General features: G+C 40.8%; 2 protein-coding genes across 6 annotated transcripts in view; one reads left to right on the forward strand and one right to left on the reverse strand.

The window, feature by feature from the left end:
• Positions 1-2,595, forward strand: part of baiap2b (BAR/IMD domain containing adaptor protein 2b) — a 69,803-nt gene extending 67,208 nt beyond the window's left edge. For 4 of the 5 annotated variants that reach the window (XM_034859991.1, XM_034859992.1, XM_034859993.1 and 1 more), the window contains one exon: positions 1,204-2,595. In XM_034859991.1, the coding sequence (XP_034715882.1) occupies positions 1,204-1,366 (163 nt within the window). In that variant the 3' untranslated portion in view covers positions 1,367-2,595. Of the gene's footprint in view, positions 1-690; positions 735-1,203 lie in introns of all 5 variants that reach the window. The other variant, XM_034859995.1, reaches the window with a different exon arrangement.
• A 4,101-nt stretch (positions 2,596-6,696) lies between these two features.
• aatkb (apoptosis-associated tyrosine kinase b) overlaps positions 6,697-23,616 on the reverse strand; it is a 27,438-nt gene continuing 10,518 nt past the window's right edge. Inside the window, exons 4-14 of the mRNA XM_034860755.1 lie at positions 22,294-22,373; positions 20,744-20,862; positions 19,853-19,940; positions 17,801-17,934; positions 16,865-16,949; positions 16,269-16,390; positions 13,642-13,791; positions 9,523-13,042; positions 8,792-8,921; positions 8,175-8,381; positions 6,697-7,299 (exon numbers count right to left, since the gene is read on the reverse strand). Coding sequence (XP_034716646.1) covers positions 7,271-7,299; positions 8,175-8,381; positions 8,792-8,921; positions 9,523-13,042; positions 13,642-13,791; positions 16,269-16,390; positions 16,865-16,949; positions 17,801-17,934; positions 19,853-19,940; positions 20,744-20,862; positions 22,294-22,373 — 4,664 coding nt within the window. The 3' untranslated portion in view covers positions 6,697-7,270. The remainder of the gene's footprint in view (positions 7,300-8,174; positions 8,382-8,791; positions 8,922-9,522; positions 13,043-13,641; positions 13,792-16,268; positions 16,391-16,864; positions 16,950-17,800; positions 17,935-19,852; positions 19,941-20,743; positions 20,863-22,293; positions 22,374-23,616) is intronic.

Below are 23,616 nucleotides of genomic sequence, written 5' to 3' on the forward strand. Positions count from 1 at the left end.
ATTAAAAAATCATAGTAAAGTATGTTAAAAAAGTCATAAAAAAGTTATAGTATAGTATGTTGAAAAAGTCATAAAAAGATTATAGTATAAGATGTTGAAAAAGTCATAAAAAGTCATAGTCTAGCATGGGGAAAAAGTCATAGAATAGTATGTCTAGTAAGTGGAAAAATGCATAAAAGTGTCATAGTATAGTATGTTGAAAAAGTCATAAAAAGTCATAAAATAGTATGTGGAAAAAACTAACAGTGTAGTATTTTTTTTAAAAGCTATAAATTTGTCATTTTATAGTATATTGAAAGAAGTACTAGTCAAGAAGAAGTATGTCAAGAAAAGTCATTATAAGTCATAGTATGGTACATCGAAAAAATTCAGTCTTAAAAGTTAAATTAAAGGTTGTAGTAGAGTATTTCAAAAAATATTGACCAAGTCATAGTATACATATACTACAGGTGGCTGCCAGTCGTCTCAGCCCTGGTCTCAATTGTCATTGTAAATCCTAATAGTGCTCCTTTAATATGGATGGTAACTTGTGTAACTAGTAATTAAATGTACACTACACACTGTAAAGCATGTAAGAACACACTGTATATAGTATTCACACATACAACTGTATTACACACAAACATAATGTGACTTGGTGTTTGAAGAGATCCTGGATGTTGACACATGGAGGCTGTCTTTGCCTTTCAGTCGAAGGCCGGATTACGCCCGCTTTTGAGTCACCGAACCCCATCGTAAGTGACTGACCACAGGTCTCCAGGGTCTCCGTGCAACCGCTTCATCTTTCAATTTCCCATTAACACAAAAAACAGCTTCATTATCATGTTGGCTTATGGTGTCGTTGAGTGGCTTGTGGGTTATCTCCATCGTTGTTACTGTTTTGTGCGTGATGTGACTGAACATACTGACCTGTGGGACATAATACTCGTACATTTCAGGAAACATTTGGCATGTTTTAGCATCAAGCTCAACTTTCTCTCTCTTTTTTTTTTTGTGCATGACTCATGGGACTCTTGTTTACTTCACAACTTTTTTCAACTGCACGTTTGCTTAAAAAACAAAAAAAAACAAGAGATGTTTCATTCTGGTCCTTCTTTGACTTTTTCTGACATTTGCATTATGCATGATTTGCATTACACACATACACACAAAAAAAGAAGAAATAAAATCTTTTGTTCACTGTATAATTTGTCTTCCTCCTAGCATGGAGCCACCCTTCGAGCCGGATGTGGAGGCCCCGGCCAAGCCGCCCCTTTCTGAAGATGAGGATGAAATCGAGGAGGACCTGTCTGAGAAAGGTCACTATGACTCCTTGGAGAAGGCCTCGCCTCCCCCCGAGGGAGTACCCAGCGCTCCATCAGTGTAATCCTGCTGCAGGTGGATCCCTGGGGCACAACTGCACCCTCTCCCCTCCGCTTTTAAGCTCTAATTCAACCACAGAATTACAAAAGTGTGACCATACAATAATAAGAATTATCATGACAAAATTATGTACACCACAATAATTCACATATACAGTTAGGATTTGATTCACAATGATTCACATTTACAGTTATGAATTGATTTACATTTGATCTTCTAGCATTGAAGGCACATTGAAAGACAAATTTACCTTAATTTGCTCTTGATTTCTTTCCCCTTGGAATTGTATTTCTGTGCTCACATTAAGCAATGGACAGCACTGGAGTTGTTTCACCTTTTCACTTTCATAACATACAGTATAAGAATATATTTTGGCCTGCACGGCTCACTTGGATTCTTGCTTTAATTACAAAGCCTGAGTAATTGACTCTTACATAGCATCATGTGGACTCACAGGATCTGCGGCCGGTCTGAGAAGTCGCCTGGCAACATCCCTGTGCTTTAAAATACAGCTTCTTCCCTTCTGCCTTGTCAACAAAAGGGCTTTAATGGCAACAAGCCACACATGTCGTTAGCTGTTTCACCTTTTAGCCCACCTGTTGTTACTGCCTCCTCACAGCTCACCAACTCGTGTTGGTGCTGCGTCTAACACAGTTACACACACCTAGAAAACAGAAGAGAAGAGTTATTTGTCAGGACCGAGGTGGATAATCTAAAGTGTGACAAGTCAGATGTTTCAGCAGATGATGGAAAGAAATACACATGCTTAAACACAGCAGAGAAACTAGACTAGTCCGAAAAATCAACAGTATCTGTGACATAAATTTGTACTGAGTGACAGCATCAAAACTATAAAGCACACTGCTCATAGTACTGTATATTCAACTAATTGTGTACTCACAGGAAATCCTATATTCTGTAATATTAGTTATAAGCAGCACTGCTGTAACTATTTGTTGCTGCAGTGATAATGCACTGTAATGGTTCAAAGATTACAATGATTTGATGTGTGATTAATATTGTGCAGAAACAATGTATTTGTAATGATATGTTTGTAATATCTTCTTAAAGAAAAATTTTCAACAGTGAAATCAAATAATGACATCGACTAGAAGAACTTTGTGATAGCATATTGTCTTATGTCATGTTTAAGATAACTTTGATGTAGAAAGACGAGCAATCAGGAGTACACTGATACAAGTTGTTAGTTACTGAGCAAAAGTAATGGTTAAAATGGTGTACTTTCTGTCACCGTTGTAAGGAATTCTAATTAATGACAATTAAACAACCCTGTCGGTGTGTCTGCGTGATACAAGCCTTATGTAATTGGGCACTAAAGAGCATCTGCAATTTAAATCTTAAAGCCCACATAGCACATGCAAAACTGTTCTGATGTCTATGGGTTGAAAGGGTTAAGTCTGTTAACTTCGGACTCATCCATAATGAAAGCTGGGCGTGGTTTGTACACCTAACTAGGACATATACTGTATAGCAATGCAGAATTGTACAATGCGAAGCGCTGTGGGGCTACTGTGCAGTTACCACAGCAACCACTAGGTGGCAGTGCAGGCAGAGTTTACAGCCTAGGTGTGGTTCCTGGTTGAAAAAAGACAAGAAAGGGCTTTCAAACTGAGAAAACTTGTATCGGTGTAACTCAAAGTGACACATGAAGTCAGTCAAACCTGTATCATGTGATATGGTGGCAAACAAAGTATCTGTTTTTCAATTTAATGTTGAGAATAAAGAAATAATCAAGTTCACCCACATTGTGTTGTTTGCTGTACTCTACTTTAATGTTGGGATCAAATTGACCCATTTTCCTACAGCACTGTTCTTTTTAATTACCCAATTATAATTACCGAAAATAACACGATTGATTCCACACAACGCTCTTTGGGGTGATTTTGATTGGTAATTGTGGGGCGTCTTATTCACTTTTATAGCATTTGGTGAAAAATATTGAAGTTGTTTTGAAATAGTATTGAGTAAAAGTTGACATATCGGTGATTATCCATAAACATAGTTTCCTTTAATTTTAGTCCAAATAATTCCAAATTTCTGCTTTTAGAACTCAAACATTAGGTGTAATTTACTATAAATGAGGTTTAATTATCCTAAATTCAAAGATAACTGTAATTAAAGTTAAAAAATCAGTGTTACGTAGTGTTGAAAACATAAAAAAAGTGACAAACATGGGAAAAAAGTGTCAAAAATGAAAGAAAAAGTTAAAAAGCGTCAAAAAAATTGTTCATTTTCAATTTTGACAGGAAGACAACTCAAGGGTTAAAGATGGCCACTGAGAGTCAGACATTCTGGTTGTGACTTGATTGCATGCCGTAGACGGGTAGGAATAGGCAAGGATAGGCATAAAAAACAGGCTGTTTTGTGTCTTTTGGGTCAATCATTACTGGGTTGATTACATATCGTTGATCCCGGCATAAACCTAAGCCCAGAAAAAAAAAATCACGTTGAATTCTCTATCAGTTTGTATTTGTAATTGATTTTCCTCAATTGTCCTGTTTTCCTCGGGTCAAATTTGACCCATTTCCAAAATGTTCTATTTCAGATATTTAGTTTTCTTTAAAAAAAAATAAAAGAATAACGTAGATTGTTCCATACAACCATTAGTCTTCACATGAAAACTAAATAATCAGTTTACTACTTTCATTGAATTTGGGTGTTTTTATTCAAATTTATAGCATTTGAAAAATATAAATGACAGGAGAACGTTGGAAAAAGTGACAAAAATGTCGGGAAAAGCTTTAAAAACATGGGAACAAACAACAAAAACAGTAAAAAACAAAACAAAATAAAAAACAAAAAAAGGCAAAAGTGACAAATACCTTCGGAAAAAAATTGTCAAGAAAGTCAAGTGCAAAAACAGCGGGGAAAGCAACAAGTGTCAAAACAGAAAAAAAATGTTGAAAAAAACGTTTGACCCTGAAAAACCCAAAAGTTGCACGGTCGACGGGACAGCAACACAAGGGGTTACACGTCCGTGTGGAAACCATTACTGCCAGAGCATCTCTCCTAATGTGGACAGAAGGATCAAAAGAAGGGTCAAAATGTATCTTAAGATGTGTAAAACAGACTTTATTTATATTGATTGAAGGTACAGAAAGTAATGCTGTGACCATGTCAGTGGGGGGGGGGGGGGGGGGTCTCGCAAACCAAATCTTCCCCTGCATGTCTTTTAACGGCCAGGCCAAATCTCCTGTAACGTTCCTCCTCTCCGTCTTCATTTTGGGGGAAAACAACACCAACTGTTGCCCCTGAACCACAACAACACATCTCTTTGGCAACAATAAAATAGAAGAGACACACAGTATATTATTATTTATAACCTTCCCATCTGTACAAGTACAGTACATCAATACTCCTAAAAGTATTCTTGTCGAGATACAAAAATATTACTGACAGCGGTCTACGGTAGATGGGTCTATGCTAAACTCTTACAGAATATTAAAGCCTTGGGAGGCAAACAAACACTTAAAGACACTGTTTGAAAGGTGGCATCCTGCTCTTTAGAGGCTGCAGAGCCAACAGCTCTGAAACAGCAGCCAGACCAACAGATCATCAACCACAACTTCCATTTCACTTCCTTACATTTATACACCAAGAAAGCAAAGCGTTGGAACATTTTGTGACCGTGACGTCAGCCCTCGACCAGCTGATCAGACAAATAAGACTTAAAGCTATAGTGCGTAGTTTCTGTCTCCCCCATGAGGAATTCTAAGTCATTACAACATAATTGACGGCACATCCGCATGATACAAGCCTTCTGTGATTGCGCACCATAACCCAAATTGTAATCAGTTAGAACAAACTCTTTTTTTCTTCTTTCCAATCTGAAAAGGTTCAGCTTAATACTACAGTCATAGTACAAAACCGCTCCAAACTAGCTCTGTAACCAATATACAGCGAGTGAGAGTAACAGTAGTGTCAGGCAGCTGTTCTCGTTTCTCTTGTAGGAACGAGCAGAAGCTGAGAAGTACTGGTTGTAAAATGTGCTGATTTACATACGCAGAAGCTCTTCCTTAGAAAGACCTCTGTGCAGATAAAAATAGAATTTAACAGACTTTTTAATATCGTTGTGCAGGTTGGTATTTTGATATATAATGGCTTGTAGGGTTGGGCAATATGATGATACACACTGACTATTTAAAAAAAAAAGTTCCTACCATCTTTTTAGTAATTGTGTTGTACAACCCCATTGAGAATATCCTAGTATTACTATTATGAATTCAGGCAATATTGGAGTTACGGGATCTTTGCATCAATGTGATGAAGAACTTTCATTTGGCAGGTGAGTAAACATTTAATTTTTTAACCAACATTTCAAAGTGAAGCTCAGAATAAAGTACTTTATGACAGAAGAAAAACCCTGTGATGAATCCACATCGCCCAGCCCTACTGGCGCAAGTCTTTATTAGAAAACTAGTGTTTTCATGAAGCAGACCAAATCACGAATGGTTGCTGCCAATTTGGCAGCAAGAGGAGACATGAAAATGGATTTCCATGACCATGTGTGCCTGTCTCTACTCCAAAACATAAACCAAAAACCCTTTTGTTTCAAAGCCATACATTCATTCTTATAGATACGGATTCCTAGATAGTTAAACCATGCATTGCTATATTTGAAAAACCTGTTAGACTCTTAATGAGAGTTAAATCTGAAGTGACTTCCTCTACTTCCTGTCACTATAGTGACAATGATGCAGGGCTGTAGTCAAGACCACCCTTGTCATGTCCCAGATAAGTCCAAGACCAAGACTAGTCAAGTCCAAATCAAGACCAAGGCAAGACCGAGTCCAAAGAGGTTCGAATCCAAGACAAGACAGAGTCCAAAAAAGTTTGAGTCCGGGTCAAGACCGAGTCCAGGACAGGAAAAACAGGTCTTAAGCATGACAGCATCAAGACAATCATTTTGTGTTTCACTTTCCCTCCAATATTATTATCAACATAATAAAGACACCTGACTTGGTAGAGACCAAAACACCAAAAGCCATATCTGGCAAGACCAGTGGCCGAGACCGAGACAAGTCGGAGTCCAAATACTAGCGAGTACGAGACAAGTCCAAGACCGGACTCGAGTACTACAGCCCTGCAATGTTGTGTCTGATGTTTACGACAAAAAGTGTTGGTTGTGATGGTGGTGCTGGCCCTGAATTTGGTTTGGAGAGAATGAGCCACATATTTATGCAAAACAGTGTAGTAGTGGTCCTGATAGAAAAGAAATAGTCCCAAAATATCACATTTTCCAGGTTCGATCAGCTGTTTCCACAAAAAACATTCTGTGACCAGACATGACCCATTAAAACGCCCTTTGCTTCCTTCTATTACACTAGCATGTCCTTTGTCTCGCAATGAACCCAGATAATAACATCATATTACTTTTGATACCTCAAGGATTCTCGTTGATATTAGTTAAGAGTAAAGTTTCCTAAAAAGTACAAAGTCTGTGAAGCTGTAAAGTCTTTTTCCGAAAATGTGTAAAGTTTAACTCAGCGACTGTTTGCACCGCTGTCCTGTTTCTATACATAAGTCCAGGTGGTTCCACACTCTCATGAATGCTTCCCATCATAATTAAGAAGTGAAAGTGAAGGATTTCCAAAGGTCTGTCCTTTCATTGTGTCTCTTTGATCCAAAAAAATATGCACAATTCAACATACAAGTTTCCCCTGCATTCATAGATTCTTTACATACATCATATTTTAATATTCTGAACATGTTATATATTAACCATTCTCTTTTCAGCTTAGGTCAGTCAGATGGTCCATTTAAAAGTGTCCACACGCAGTAACAGGCACTGTCTTGTGTTTCTAAAACCTGACGTTTAAAAAATAAATTAGAAGTCATGCGAGCGGGCCAAGTTGTTGGGTGAGAGGCAGTACATGTCCATGGCTCGTTATTCTTTGTCCCCATCCTCACTGCTTCCTGCAAAACACAAAACAAGGCAGAGACGAGTAAATAAACACTCTTTACAGGCCATTAGGCATCTTTCTTCTCGCAAATGTTGGCAGATTTCTATGAAATTTGGCAAGAAAGTTTATTGGTGTGGGACATCTGACTGTAATCTGTGGCAACATGTTGGAGCCAAACACTGCATCTTTAATGGGCTAGTTTCCCAAACCGGGGTGAAGTCTAATTCACTATTAAAGTAGCCTTCTAACAACCATATTAGTTCAATCTTGTCCATTCATGATTTGGAATTTGTATAGATATACATTATTAGGTTTATAGCAAAAGTCAATGCTGAAATTAAACCTTAAGAGTTAAAAAAGTTAAAAGTTAAAAAATATTTTTTTAATTGGAGTATTTGAAACAGCAAGCACCAGAAATTACACTAACTTTGATTAAAACATTCTGCAATTTCCACAGAATATCAAAGGGACATTTTCAGTCTCACAAAACATGTTTCATTGCACCCAGAGGTCAATGCTGTGAGCAAATCTTCTCACTATTGAGGACTAACACAGGTAATTAATTATTCCAGGACTCCAGAGACAATACACAGCTAGTACAAATTTAATTGTTTTAGAAGGTCAGAATAAACTACTCTAGATTAGGTTCTACTCCTGGATCAACCTGCTTAAAATGCTTTTTGTCTTTTGTGTTCACAGTCTTTTAAGTTAAGTAGATATTCAGAAAATATAAAGACATCCCACTCACAAACTATTTTCAAATCTGAACAACTGTACCACAAATTGTGAGTTAATCTTCTGGGAGAATCACAGCAGTAAAACTCTGAATCCAAAACAAATCATGTCTGTTATAAGGAAAGAGAGAGTTGTGCGTTAGAGGTGACCCACCTCCTGCGGAGTCCATGTCAGAGTCAGATATGTGAGTAATGGAGAAACGGGACACATTGGAGGGGGAGACGGTGAAGCGGGAGAACTGTACAGTGGGTTTGGGGTCTGGAGCTGTGAGGGTGGAGTGGGCTGAAGGGGAGTCAGATCCCACTGAGGATGTTGGTAGAGGGAGCAGCGGGAAGTCGTCCTCCCACTCATACCCTGCACCTAGGAGCAGATAATTAATTATCATGTTGAATCATTACAAACGTTATCTCGAGACCCTTATGCACAGATAGAGTAGGTCTAGACCATACTTTAGTGAGTTTAACATCAGGAAAGTGTAGGTCATTCATTTTATGTCCTAAATGCATGTTAAAGTTGAACCTACTGAGTGGTTTCACTTGGCTTGATCAATAGAGGAAATAGGGTATCATCTGCGTAACATTAAAAGATAATAGAGTGTTTCCTAACAATAATGCCAAGAGAAAGCATTCAAGGTTGATAGAATATGCAATAATATAATATTTAGTTCAAACTTTAATCCATGTCTTGATGCTCAAGCAGATTGATCAGTCTCATTTTTATGTAACATTTTGACACTATATTAAAATTATTCAATGAGGTCTTGTACTTACTCTCCTCTGAGATGTTCCCATCTGAAGAGTCATCAGAGGCATTAAGCCTTTCTTGGGACTTGCTCCGTGAACTCAGACCCTCTGCTCCTAAAGGGAAGCCATGCTCAGCCAAGTCTTTAGTTGGGCTTTCCTATGGGCAGCAAAGTGAATTAAAAGAAAATGAAAATGATCTTAGACAGACTTAAAATCAAAGCAAGCTCAAGATACATAGCCCTTGCAGTTCATTGGCTTTACAGAATATTTAAGTTTGAGTATTAACAGACTTCCTAATGTAAAATTAGCCTTCATTCTCACCTGATGAATTAAAGTCCTATTTACCGCTTTTAGCTTTGTTTTAGTCCCTTCTAACTTCCACAAAGAAACATCTAGGTTTTTAAGCTGTTAGTTGATAAACTATGTGCACTCACTAGCTACTCAGCAACTGTGTCTCCCATATGCTGTTGGACAGATGGCATTCAGTGGGTTTAAAACATTTTAAATTATTGGCTTCTACTAATTAGAGTGGCCCAGATTGAACCATTCGACCATAAAAACCAAAGTTAAGACTAAAAAAGGCTCTGTATAGCTGCATTTGTAAATATGTAATGTACTGTTCCCTGTTTAAGCACTATGAGTGACTGTCTACCATTACAGTAAGCAAACTCCTAAATCAATGTTATTATCAAAAATATTGATTTGATCATGTTAAAACACAATATAAATAATAAAGCCATAATAAAGCCAACACTCACCTGATCGAACAGATAGACAGTGACATCGTCGAAAAAAGACACAGTCTTCTTCTTGGGTTCGAGCTCCTTATCTAGGTTGTCTGTTGTAAACAGCGTTGGCATCTTGAGGAGGCTGCGCAGATTGTGGGCTTCGCTGTCGTCACTCACCACAATGGGCACTGGGTGGCACTCGTCTTCGCTCTCCTCCCCTCCGCTCTGCTCCTGCACACAGTAGGTTTGCAGCTCCTCATCCGACTCGTCGCTGTCGTCAGTGTCGCCGCCCTCCTCGTCCGCATCTTCCCCATCAGCTGGAGATGCTCGGCCCTCTGTTGTAGGGAGCGAAGGGGGAGGAGCAGCCGAAGGTGGAGGAGAGGAAGAAGAAGAAAAACGCCTGGTGCTTGCCATGTGCTGCAAGGCCACCTCGTCTTTGGGTAAAGTGTGCAGGATCTCACTGGAAATCCCTGATGGCTTCTTTTGATTTGTGTGGAGTTCTTGCTCTCCTGTTGTTTCTAAATCTTGAGCAGAGTCTTCCGCTTCATCCTCCTCTACCTTGATGTTGGAGGCACAATCTCCATTGAGGGCACCCAGGGCTTCTTCCATGGCCCCCACCACCTCTGCTGCCCAGTCTCCAAAGGATGAGCTCTCCTCCTGAGATGGCCATTCGTCCATTGAAGTAGTGTCAGAGGGTTCCGTGGGTAGCCCCAATGCCTCATCCTGGCCACACGTTTCTGTCAAATATGCATCAATCTCAGGCGGAGAGGAGGAGTCTGTTCCTCCTGTTGATATGTGTTTCATTTCAAGTTTTAGATCTTTGTTCACTACAGTGTCATTTAGTTCTTCTCCCTCTTCATTCTTCCTTTTCTCACCCTTCTTTTCTCCCATGTGCTGTTCCTTTTCAACATGTTCTTCATCTCTTAATCTCTCTAACAGTTCTTCCCCTTCATCCCTTGACTGCCTTTCATTCTCATAGTCTGAAAAGTAGGCGGAGTCTCTGTATGGAGTATTATCGCTCAGTGGCAAAAGCATGTGGTCATCTGTATGTGAGGCTCCTAAAGCCATGTCTTCACCCAATAATGGTTCACCCTCTGTGGGCACTACTTTATCATCAACCTTGCGCTCCTCCAGCTCTTTGTCCTCCTCCAGGCTTGTATCAAGGGTAGGCTTTCCCAGAGGTTGTTCACGGGGTTCATGAGGCTCTTTGGGTACAAACTCAGGGCTTTCATTATTTTCTGTGTCATAGCCACTGTCCATAGCTTTAGGTGAGCTGGAAGGGTGGGAGGACGCAGGGCTGAAGCCTTCACAAGATTCGGCTGCAGATGGCAGATCCATGGAGTCCATGGAATCAGGAGTTCCTACCTGCTTCTGTAGCGACTTGAAAGCCGGAGAAGCATTCAACTCGCTTGACTCGTCGGCGAAGATGCCTGAGGTGACATCGGTGATATCGTCTGTGATTTCATCGTCATCGTCGTCGTCATCACTGCAGTCAAGGATGTCAGCGAGGCTCACACTAGAGCCTCCTCGGTCAACACCGCTGTCGCCAGTGGGGCTCAGTTCTGACTGCGAATCTGTGAGGTTCACCATAACATGCATGTTGTCAGCAGGAGGCGGGGTGGTCCTAGTCAATGTCAGGGTCACTTCTTCTATTTTATGTTCCGGTGGTTTTTGCATGATTTCTTTGATTACATGTTCCCTCTTTTCTTTGAAGAGTGCATCATCTGTAAGGTCAAGATACTGCTCTCTTCTGTCCTCAGTCTTTACCAAGGCAGGTTTGGCCACAATGGGACCCCCTGGAGCCGGGGATAGATTAATAATCTCGTCATTGCTTGGGATATCGTTGGCCTTGTCGTTGATGTAGCTGCTGTGACTGTGGCTGTGACTGAAGCTGTTGTTTCTGACTAGCAAGCCTGTAAGTGGGTCAACAAAGTGCGAGTGGCAGCACTCTCCAGATGCCGGCACCTGAGTCTCGCCCTCATGGCACAGGTAGATGTAGGCGTTGCAGTCGTCTGAGGGCACCATTGCATGTTTACTCAGACTAAGGCAGGCACTTTTATCTTTGGCCTGGTGGGGCTCAAGATAGTCAATTGGTTTGGGCAAAGAGGAGAAGGCCAGGCTATGCTCCTCCGGCCAGGAGTCTTCAATGTCTGTACTTGGCATTGTGTAATGAAAATCAACATAAGCATCTTGTTTGCAGCTGTGGCTAGCCCGTCTGTGCTGACCCACACTGCTGTGGTGGTGTTTTGAAGGCCAAGTGTTGCAGGTATGTCTCTCCACAAATATGTCTTCTTCTTCTTCCTCCTCTGTATCAGTGTCTCTGTGCCCAATGAAGAGTGCCCCTTCTGTTTCCATGTTAATACTCACAGAGTGGCTAGTATTCCTGGGCATAGTCTTTCTCAGGGAACCCATCATGTCATAGTAGCCCCCTGTCACTTTCTTTCCTATAATAAAGGTCTGACTTGTGTCAAGGTATGTTTCTCTGTAGGTCTGTTGAGGTGCACTTACGCTTACAGCAGGGGCTATACCTAGCGGGTTCTCCAACTCACCCAAGGCCTGGCGCAGGCTCCTTGACCCCCAGCTTTCCTGATGGCGCAAACTGGAGGCCTCACCTCCAATTAAATAGTGATCTACTCCCAAAGGGGGCGAATGTTCATAGTAGTAACCCCCGTCTCTGTCTTTATAGGACACATAGTGACTAGACTCCCAGGGTGGTAGTGGGCTGTTGTCCAACACTTGCCCTAAAAGGGGCTCCATTGTCAGGGAGATAGCAGGACTTGAGTCATTTGAATCATACAAATCTGACTTAAGGATATCTCCTGGCCAATAGGGACCCATGTTAGCCTGTGACGGGCAGGCAATGCACTCGCCTGAGTCGGCACTCCCAGTCAGAAAGCTTCCACTGCTGCCCTGGTAGTCAGGGCTGTAGGAGCACATGGTATAGTCTGGATCAAGGTTACAGTCTACTGGCTCTTCAATGCGGATGTAGTACTCACTGCTTACCGAGGGGCTGTGGGCACTGAGGACAGGAAGTATGCTGGGAGCATGTAGATGTTTTGATTGGTAGTAAGTAGGAGAAACACCATGGCTGTGGTTCTCCATGGGGCAGCCTCCCACGATGCCCCCAGGTGGATAAAATGCTTCCTGATAATGATGGGTTGCCTGGCCGAGGGTGCTAGAGGAGTCCGGGGCTCTAAACGATTGGTCTGCCCTGGCTTGCTCCCACTTGTACTCAAAGTTCAGACCGTGGCTGGTCTCAGTGACTGTGAGTATATCATCCCCGGACTCTGAGTGGTAGCCATCACCAGCTGAAAATTGTTCAAGGAGAGGGAAAGAGGATGATGTTGATGATGAGGGGTCTCGTGACATTGCAGAGGCCCCACGGTGGCTATTGAACACAGTATTGGTACGAAGGGAGTTCCAGCGCCTCTCAAAGTCGTCTTCGGCCTCACTGGCCCCCTTGGCACACAGGTAGCTGAGCAGCAAGTGGACTTCCTCTGCGGTGGGTCTCTGATCAGGTTGCAGCCAGCAGAACTGCATCACCTCATACCTGAGACAAACAATAAAAAAGACACAAGATATGAAGGAGAACGTGCAATTCCATCATGACTTCCATCTGTGCCCAATTCTGGTCAATGAAAAAAACTTGACTTTGTTTTGCAAGATATTGAGTTTTATTTGCGATATATATCGCAAACAATAAGGCTAATATAGCTAGCTAGTAGCACGCTGGCAAGTAGCGTGCAAGCTAGTAGCGCGTTAGCTAGCTGAGATAGCCTTATTGTTTGTTGGATTTGCGATATTTCACAAATAAAACTTGAGATATCGCAAATAAAACTCAATAACACGCTAAACAAAGTTGAGATCTTGCAAATAAAACTCAAGATCTTGCAAAAGTGCTTTTCCCCAGTACATGTTTTTTTATTTAATTTTTTATTATTATTATTTCTTTCCCTCTCTGGGACTCCGTAAAAACCACCAGAATTAGCCCAATAATTTGAATCTGCAATAGAGATGAGAATCCACTCATCCTGTAAGGAATAGAATTGGGTTGCTCTGATTATTGTGTTTTGCCATGTTAGTGCTTCTTCTAAAGGACAGTTTAATGTTTTAAAGATGTTTCTAAATGGGTTTCTGCTTGTGTCTCACCAGCGCTCAGCCAGCGGCACGTTGAGCATGGGCTTGGGCAGTCGCAGCTGCTGCTCCCTCACAGCGTAGGTCAGTACTTGTCTGTCAGAGTAGTGTCTGTAGGGCTGGTTCCCGAGCTCAAACAGCTCCCAGATAGTCACTCCCAGAGACCTGAGACACAGGATATCATGGATAAGGTGATGATGAAACATAAATCAGTAATCACAACAAGTATGTGTCATTTCCCTTACGTACAAATACTTAATCTAGTCCCAAAGTAACGTTTGGTTATTTTGCTTCCTTCATGTTTTCCTTTACAGTCAGGGCTACCAAACTGTATTCACTGGCTTTCTATAAACTTCCTCTGTCTTGTTCGTATTTGACTTACTCTTGCTCTTTAACTCTGTCAAAATCTAAGACTGGAATGGATGAGTTAAAATGCAGAGTCCTCCAAGCCCTCTGCTCTTGTCATTGTGGTATCAACAGTTGGAACTGTATACACTGTATACAGTTTTGCAAAACTATAATCAATCATCAATGCGTTTGTTATGTACCAGCACACTTGAATCCTGTGGTCATGACCTTGTATGCACAATGTATGTGTGCATAATGTATGTGTTCAGGCAAAACTATTTCCAAAATGACAGAATTTCACATGATCAACCATTATACGACATCTCCTCATCCTAATCCTCCAAATCCTCATCCTGTTGCCTTGATATTCTGCCAGCGGGACTTTTCAAAAATGTTTCCAATTGTTTGACTTCTGATCTTCTACAGATTGTGAACATATCTCTTCTTTCGGGTATCTTTCCACAGGCCCTGAAAACTGCAGTTATCAAGCCACTCTTAAAAAAGAACAACCTAGAAAAGTCATTATTGAGCAACTATAGGCCAATATCAAACCTTCCGTTTTTAAGTAAAATCATTGAAAAAGCAGTTTTTCAACAACTCAACCATTTCTTGTCACTAAGCAACAGTTTTGATACCTTTCAGTCGGGTTTCCGACCACACCACAGCACTGAAACGGCTCTTGTCAAAGTCTTTAATGACATCCACCTTAACACAGATAGTGGCAAAATTTCAATCTTAGTATTACTTGATCTCAGTGCTGCATTCGACACGGTCGACCACGACATATTACTAGACCGATTGGAAAACTGCGTTGGCCTTTCTGGCTCAGTACTAACCTGGTTTGAATCCTAATTACAGAATAGGGATTACTTTGTGTCAATAGGTAATTATGCATCTGAGCGTACAAATATGACGTGCGGAGTTCCCCAAGGCTCCATTCTGGGGCCTCTTCTGTTTAACATCTACATGCTTCCACTAGCCCAGATTATGGAAAACAACAAAATAAGTTACCATAGTTATGCGGACGACACACACATTTACATAACCTTATCGCCAGGGGACTATAGTCCAATACAAAAACTGACTAAGTGAATTGAACAAATTAACGACTGGATGTGCCAGAACTTTCTGAAATTAAATGATGGAAAAACTGAGGTGGTTGTTTTTGGAGCAAGGGAGGAACGATTAAAAGTCTGCGCTCAGCTTCAAACAACAATGTTAAAAACAACAGACAAAGCCAGAAATCTTGGTGTAGTCATGGACGCAGACCTGAATTTTAACAGCCACATTAAGACAATTACAAAGTCAGCCTACTATCACCTTAAGAACATATCAAGGGTTAAAGGACTTATGTGTCAACAGGATTTGGAAAAACTTGTCCATGCTTTCATATTCAGTAGACTTGACTACTGTAACGGGGTCTTTAAAGGTCTCCCTAAAAAATCAATCAGACAGCTGCAGCTGATTCAGAATGCTGCTGCTCGGGTCCTCACTAAGACCAAGAAACTGGATCACATCACTCCAGTTCTGAAGTCTTTACACTGGCTTCCTGTACCTCAAAGAATTGATTTCAAAGTACTTTTGCTAGTTTATAAATCACTAAACCGTTTAGGACCAAAATACATTTCTGATCTGCTACTACACTATGACCCCCCCAGACCTCTCAGGTCATCTGGGACAGGTCTACTTTCTGTCCCCAGAGTCAGAACTAAACAGGGGGAAGCAGCATTTAGTTTCTATGCTCCTCATATCTGGAACAAACTCCCAGAAAGCTGCCGGTCCGCTGCTACTCTCAGTTCTTTTAAATCAAGGTTGAAGACCTTTCTTTTTGATGCTGCCTTTCTTTAAATGAATGCTAATTTCTTTAAATTTCTTATGCTGCACTGTAACTTTTATTCTTGTGTTTTATGTGTCTTAATGTTTCTATTTTGTTTTAAACTGTCTATTCATGTGTTTTATCGGTTTCTAATGCTTATGATTTTTAACTGTTTGTACCTGTGTTTTATCTGCTTAACTGATTTTGTGTAAAGCACTTTGTATTGCCCTGTTGCTGAAATGTGCTATACAAATAAAGCTGCCTTGCCTATGTATAGATGAATTAATAGTATAATTGTTCATCTACATTTCTTTAAAAAAAAAAAAGTATTCTTGCAACTTTTAACAAAATCCTACAGAGCCAATTTACATATAAAATGCCTTCATTTGTTGCTTGAGTGTGTGCACTCGTGTGTATGTGTGTGTGTGTGTGTGTGTGTGTGTGTGTGTGTGTGTGTGTGTGTGTGTGTGTGTCCTACCACATGTTGCTGTGTTGGGTCTGGTCAGCCACCAGCAGGTTTCCATGCACCTCATCCACCAGCTCTGGAGCGATCCAGCGCAGCGGCACGTACATCTGATCTGAAGTCACGTAGTAATCATCCTGACGGGATCCACAGAGAATCACATGTTGGAATTTATTTGGATTCACTTATACACTCATAGCAAATAGTAAAATAAATTAAAAACATTTCATTCTGACTAACAGTGTTACTTTGTCAAATTAAATTTGCCTTGTTAGTATCTAAATGTGTTAAGTATTAATAATATTATAACCATAACAAATTAAATCTGGAAATAATCCGTGAAATGTGTAGAAACTCGCTTGGGTGGAGTAAATACTAGATCTTTATGCAGATGCAAAGCACCTAAGGGACGTAGATAGCAAATCACTAACAAGCTTAGGTCTATTCTTTAAATAATGTATTCATGCACTCATCCAATCAGTTTGACCCTGGTGGCTGTTACGTGGCATCGCGACCGACAACAAACTGAACAAATAAAATTGTTTGCTGGCAAAATAAGACTGTTGATCTTTGCATTTTTTAGTGTGTGCGTATGTTTCTGATAAACAGACCTTGTACTTGCTCTGGGCCAGGCCGTAATCTCCGATCTTCACTGAGACATCAGCGGTCAACAAGCAGTTCCTCAAAGCCAGGTCACTGGTTACACAGGGGGGAGGGAGGGGGAAGAAGGAGGGGGATAAACAGCTGTTACCTCTCTTAATAATTCAGAAACAGACAAATCAAAGCCAGAGCATTGCATAAGGGTCATATTTCTATACAACATTTAGAAGCCCTGCATGCAGAGAAATCTCACAGATCTCAAGATGACTTCGGGTCAACACCGCTGTCGCTGAAAACGATAGGAAGGAATGACACGGGTGCTGCAGACTGAGTGCAGGCTCGAGATGTTCAGGCGGGGGGGTCACCGCCTGCAACAAAATCACTGATGCTGGAGTATGTAATGAACACTCAGGCAGCACCAGGATATTGTTCCAGGAAGTAACCGAGAAGCAAAAGGCAGATGTTACTGATCGTATTGAAGATAAGATCCTGGCTGGGTCTGCTGTCGCACATCCGACACGTTTGTGAGCTTTTTAATTTTATTGTTTCATTTATTGGTTTACACATAAGCAAATATTACTGATTAAAATACACATAATTAACAAAAGATGTCTCAGAGGGGCTTAATCTGGGCATTATCCAATGCATTATCCAATTAAAATAGAAAGACACAAAAAAAAGAAAAGTAAAGAAAACAAAGTGAAAAAAAAACTAACATTACACACAATATCAAAACAACAGAATAAATATGAAAGGTAATATAATATTAGACGTTACATGGGTTGTTTCCAAGGCATCCCATAGGGAAATCATTGCACCAACAAAGAAATACCTTTAACAGCTTTCTTAAAATTAAAAGTGTTAGCTTTGATGAATCTGAAGGCAAAGCTTTCCGTATCACTGATACTCTATAATTTTTTATTTAATAGCAGTAATTTGCTCGCTACCTGTGTGTGAAGCAGTGTTTGTGCATATGCACGAGTCCCGAGGCGATGTCACAGGCCATCCGTTGGAGAATCAAGGGGTCTGGGGTCATGGTTTCTGAGGTCCTGCAGCTTCGGAGGTAACCCTTCACATCCCCCTGGACACAGCACACAACAATAAAACATCTGGATGTTCAGCCACCGGCCACTGGAGGGCAGTCGTGTCTTTACCGGGCTTCATGGGACAACGAGTCGCCCATCTCTTCTTCTAACATGTAAATCTGGCTTGGGATCAAATGCACCAGATGAACCAGCAAACTCTGTGGCCTCGGCTTTACAATTGAAATGTTCTGGATAAAGAGACCAGTCTGGCCATCTGAGGGAATTAAGGAATGTTTTTGGACTAAATGTGTCTCCTTAATCCTCCTCCATTTTACTAGTCACACTAACTGGATGCCTAGAATTTCCTTCAGGAGGAGTAAAGTATCTATCTATCTATCTATCTATCTTTCCATCTATCCATCTATCTATCTATCAATCTATCATTCCATTATCTGACCTTTTTATTTCATGTATGTTGTATCCTGTTATCTATCTATCTATCTATCTATCTATTTTCTGACTTTTTAGAGACCGAACAACTAATCCATTCATCCAGAGAATATTCGCCGAATAATCAATACTGAAAATATTCATTTTTTGCAGTCCCGAAAAACTGATGGATCTAAAATGGAAGGAAGCCAGTTCTTAGTCACTTGATTACTTTAATATCACCAAAAATATTAGTGTTAAATCTATTAAACCAATCCGTCCTGTTGGACCTGCCGGGGGACTTTAGGCTTCAGTTTGAGTGGCTCATCTTCGGGCTTACCAGCCAAATGTTTACAGCAGCTGCCAAGAAAGTTTTATTGCCAAAGTTCATTTACAAAAACTCCCATAAACTATATTCTAGGAGGAGTTTAAAATCTCTTTAATGCGCTGAATGACTTCCAGGACACAATGCAGACTTTTTAAATTTCAAAACAAAGGTCAAACGACTTGACCTGGGCTTTCATTAACTACATTACATATCTCACACTTCACTGTATATGCTTTCAGTTCCATTTTATGCACCAAATGTACTTCTTTTTAAAAAAAATACTGTGAGGCATCCTTTACGCTGCACAGCAGCTGGATTCTCAGGATATTACGAGATGGCTCGAGAAATTCAAGATCACATATCACACAAAAATCTCTTTTCTCAGGCTTTGAGTACGTGTGTTTGGGTCCAATCAGCCTCCTGTAGGAGCTACTGACTGGCAGCTACGGCCTGCTGTAGGTGTGTGTGGTGGCTGCGACTGTGACGGCAGATGTGATAGACAGATGGTTCATCCAATCCCCTCCCAGGTACTTCTTTTTAAAGTGCCTGCCCCTTTTTCAAACAGACTCAAATGACGGCTCCTCACATGGTTCTGTGTGACAAACACCATCAAATGTGGTTCAGCCTAACATACAAACACTAAGAAAGGGATGCTGATGGAGATGCATCAGGGGGTTGGAGGACAGTCGGCTCAATAAAGAATGAGAGTGGAGTTACATTTGTTTACTCGTGGAACATGGGCCACGTCCACTGTCATGTTCGGATAGTTCATATCAGAGACAAAGGAAGATTTACTCCACAGTGACGGCAGAATTTCTCTCAGATTCTACTTACTACTCTACTACTTACTCCTACTTAAAGGTATATGGGTGGTAATCCAGTAGTAGTAGCAAGTAGTTATCGGTCTGTAAATCTGGGGGGGCGGAGCTTCTGAAGGTGTGTGTGTGTGTGTGTGTGTGTGTGTGTGTGTGTGTGTGTCTTTTCCTAGCATCGCTCACTGCCCCTTTAATCTTTAATTATTGATCCTCGCTACTGTCACACTGAATGCTGGCTTTTGGGGGGAATTGTTGGGTCTTTGTAAATTACAGCGTGTGGTCTAGACCTACGCTATCTGTAAAGTGTCCTGAGACAACAACTGTTATGATACGACACTTAATAATAAACTTAAATTGATCTATTTGACACGTGCTGGGAAGCCTCCGGGTTAGGGTACTCACCAGTGGACAGAACTCCATCACCAGCAGGTAGGGGGTCACCTCGGTGCACTGGGCCAGGCACTGCAGCAGAGCCGGGTGCTGCAGGCCGCTGGGGATCACAGCACAGGGGACAAGGTCAGTGTGGAAAAATGGTTTTAGGACTCTGAAAAACATTACCAAACACCCACACTGACATATGGAAACACTACTGTGGGGTCTGAACAGCAGTGCTGCATGATGTGTTGATACCGAAGCCGCTTGACACTGTTTCTTGATCATAAGATTTATTAAATCAAAGATTCAGCGCCAATGTATAAGAAACTAACCCAAAAAATGTACACTCTGCATTTCAGTAATTCAAAAGTACTTAATATAGGATATGTTTAGTTCACATGTCAGGTAACATATAGTCTAAAGTCCTATCCACTTATCCCTTCCCACATAAACATCCCTTTTAAAGTTCACTCCAACTCATCACTAAAATGGAAATTATGAACCATTCGCATTGGTGCGTTAACTGTTTAGTTTGAACAGAACCGGATTCAAGTCATTAGATACTACGCTACCTCATGTGAACTATGACACCGCATTACCAATATTTATTTACAAATGTGTAATAACAATTTGTTTTTCTTAATTGTGCAATAATAGTATTTTTCAATATGATGACATTTTTGTATTTATGCTACTGTCAAACTCTGACCCCAGGTAATGAGCAACCAGAACTTTATTTCACGGATTTATTGATATATTGCTTAGAGTGTATGAGTTACTTTAACCATTGCTGACAGAAAGAAAGAAAGAAAGAAAGAAAGAAAGAAAGAAAGAAAGAAAGAAAGAAAGAAAGAAAGAAAGAAAAACAGGTTTTCCAACCAGAAAGACGTGTATCAGGTGACAGAGGTGAACATGTACCGGAAAGGCTTTGCTTCCTCCAGGAAGTGCATCTGGTCCTGCACGCTGCTGCTGGCTTTGAGCTCCTTCACCACCACCTTGGTGGTGTTCAGGCCTGCGTTCACCTCCCCGAGCAGAACCTGAAACCACACACACAGAGACATGTACGACACAGGGAAGACACAAAGACGGACATTCACACGCAAACAAACCCCATTGAGCGTGAGTGGGAGTGACGGACACAAAGACACAGAGCAGCCATGCAGGAGGGGTTCAGGGACGATAATCCGAAGACAGTGCAGGGACGGAAGGATGCAGACAAACAGATGGAACATACCGTCAGGGTACGCAAGGATGGAGAGGACGCATGGTATAGTCATGAGTTAACAGTTGGACAAGGAATCAGAGGGGGAGAGAACAAGAGAGAGAGAGAGAGAGAGAGAGAGAGAGAGAGAGAGAGAGAGAGAGAACGACAACATGTTATCTGGTTGTAAAAACACGGCAAAAAAATATCTTTACCTGTGGAAAATGTGTCCTTAATGGCTAAGTCTATTACTTCTGGGACGAGCTGACATCAAAGGGACGGGGGATCAGGTTGGCATTACACACTCAGACATTAAAGGTGACTCAGCGTGTCGGCCATTTAAACGGGGGGGGGGGGGGGGGGGGGGGGGGGGGGGGGGTTAAGAGCGAAAACTAACAGCCGCGATGTGAGACTCACTGAGGCCGCGTTCGAGCAGCTGCAGCAGTGGTAGAAGTAGTATTCCTGAAATGCTTTACTTAAGTAAAAGTACTCATAACAAACTACTCTAACTAGTGAATATCCTGCATTGAAAATGTTACTGAACCCTGCTGTTGTTCTCGGGTAAGTTTGCCTTGTTTTTTTATATCAGAAATTTGAGCTTCTTTCAACCCAAGTTCCTAAAAATAAAATGGATGGGCAAATACAAATAAAATGTTTGATTGAATGTTAAATAAAATGACAATAAGCGATAAAAAGCATTGCAAACAGCATTTAAAGAGCCTCCAAAAAAACATCAAAAACGTTGAAAAGTGTTTAAAATGAGTCGAAAAATGAGTCAAAACCATTTTTTTTTTCAAAAAGAGTTGATTTTTCAGTTTTGACCCGGGAGGACAACAGGAGGGTTAAGCGAAGGTATACACGTATCATTAGGTAAATGTACTGAAAGTATTACAAGTAAAAGTGCTCAATGTAGAGAAGGTTCAGAAACTGGAAATGACCCAAACAGTTCTGTGAATCATCCAAGTGTTTAATCAATTAATTAATTCATTTTGAGTTTGAATTTCATTAACTACATGTGGTTTGTGTGCAAAAACCCTAATATGCAAAGTAACTAAAGCTGTCAGATGAATGCAGGGAGGTAAAAAGTGCAATATTACTCTCTGAAAATGTAGAGGATTAGAAGTAAATAGTGGCATGAAAAGTAAAGACTCAAGTAAAGTACAAGGGCTGGAAATTCGTACTTTAGTACAGTACTTGAGTAAATGTACTCAGTTACATTTCACCACAGGAAGTTATGTAGATTGAGGTGTAAGGGGGGGGGCTTTACCTTCCCGAACCAGCCATTCCCGATCTCTTTCAGGTAGAGAAGACTGTGGCGGCTGAGGTCGCTGGACTTCAGGAGTTGGACTGGAGGAAAAGAAGGGAGAAAGAACACTAAGAAAGGCAAACAACATTAATCAGAAGCCGTCCCGTTGCCTCCTCATTTAAACTGCTACCCTCAGGACGACGATACTGTGCATCAAACTCCTTAATAATGAACGTTCTGTACGATAATAGGTGTATTTGGATTATTTATTGTTATTTATTTTCCCCCCATGGTTCTGCTGCAACATAATGGGGAACATTATGGGAACAATAAACATGAACGAACGAACGTGAGAGGAAAAATGTATTTATTTAGTTTAATTTATTGATTCAGGACAATGCACCTTGATGAACAAGTACAGCAGTACAGGTAAATGGGCCAGATTGTAGCTCAAGGGCTAGTTTCCATCCACAGTCCATTAGGCAGGTTGGAGTTGCAGTGAAGAAGACATAGGATAGTAACATTTAGTATAAAAGAAGAAGAAACAACAAGAACCGGACAATTCATTAGTGGAAGTTCAAATGGAAATTAATTATCATGCTCCACTGGAACATATATCTACTGGGCTCAGTCGAACAGGGTTCCCAGTGATGGATGAACATGAACATCACACTGGTAATGATGTTACTGGAGTCTTTACCACAATAAGTACCAATACACAGGCGCCAAGTAGGGATTGGTTTTACATACTGCATGTGTTGCTCAGTTTGTCTCATTCTGCAGCGATAACATTGAAGTGAGATGAACAAACCGAGAAACTCATCTTTTTAGATGAAACAGATGTTGACAAAGTTTCCTTTTGGGGACGTCATTTGAAATTGGGAACAATTAGAAGTTGGAAAAAAAGGTTTACTATATATCGATAAACAGATTCAGCGATATGTTGCCATTTCTAACCTTCTTTTTTTGCAATATGTTTTAAATCGCAATAATATCGTATCGTGGCAGAAGTGTTGTGATGATATTGTAACGAGGGGCGTCTGGTGAAGGGATTTTCTCAACTTACCAGACTTTTTCTCTTTTTCTTTTCCCACTTAGTCGTTACATCCAGATATTTGGTCATTACTTGTGAAAAGTCTCATTGTGTAACTATTTTTCTGAAACGGTGCCAAGCTCCTTTTTAATGTAACGTTAACAACATTTAAACTTTCTACTGTAGTAACTCTCCATTTTTTAGATCACTTTGGAACATCGTGATGGGGAAACACTGAACTACGTCACTTGAAAGACACAATCGATTATGAGAAAACGTACTTTCTTCACCTAAGGGCAACTCAAGATTAC

This window comes from Etheostoma cragini, chromosome 21, assembly GCF_013103735.1.
Source record: "Etheostoma cragini isolate CJK2018 chromosome 21, CSU_Ecrag_1.0, whole genome shotgun sequence".
NCBI classification, from domain to species: Eukaryota; Metazoa; Chordata; class Actinopteri; order Perciformes; family Percidae; genus Etheostoma; species Etheostoma cragini.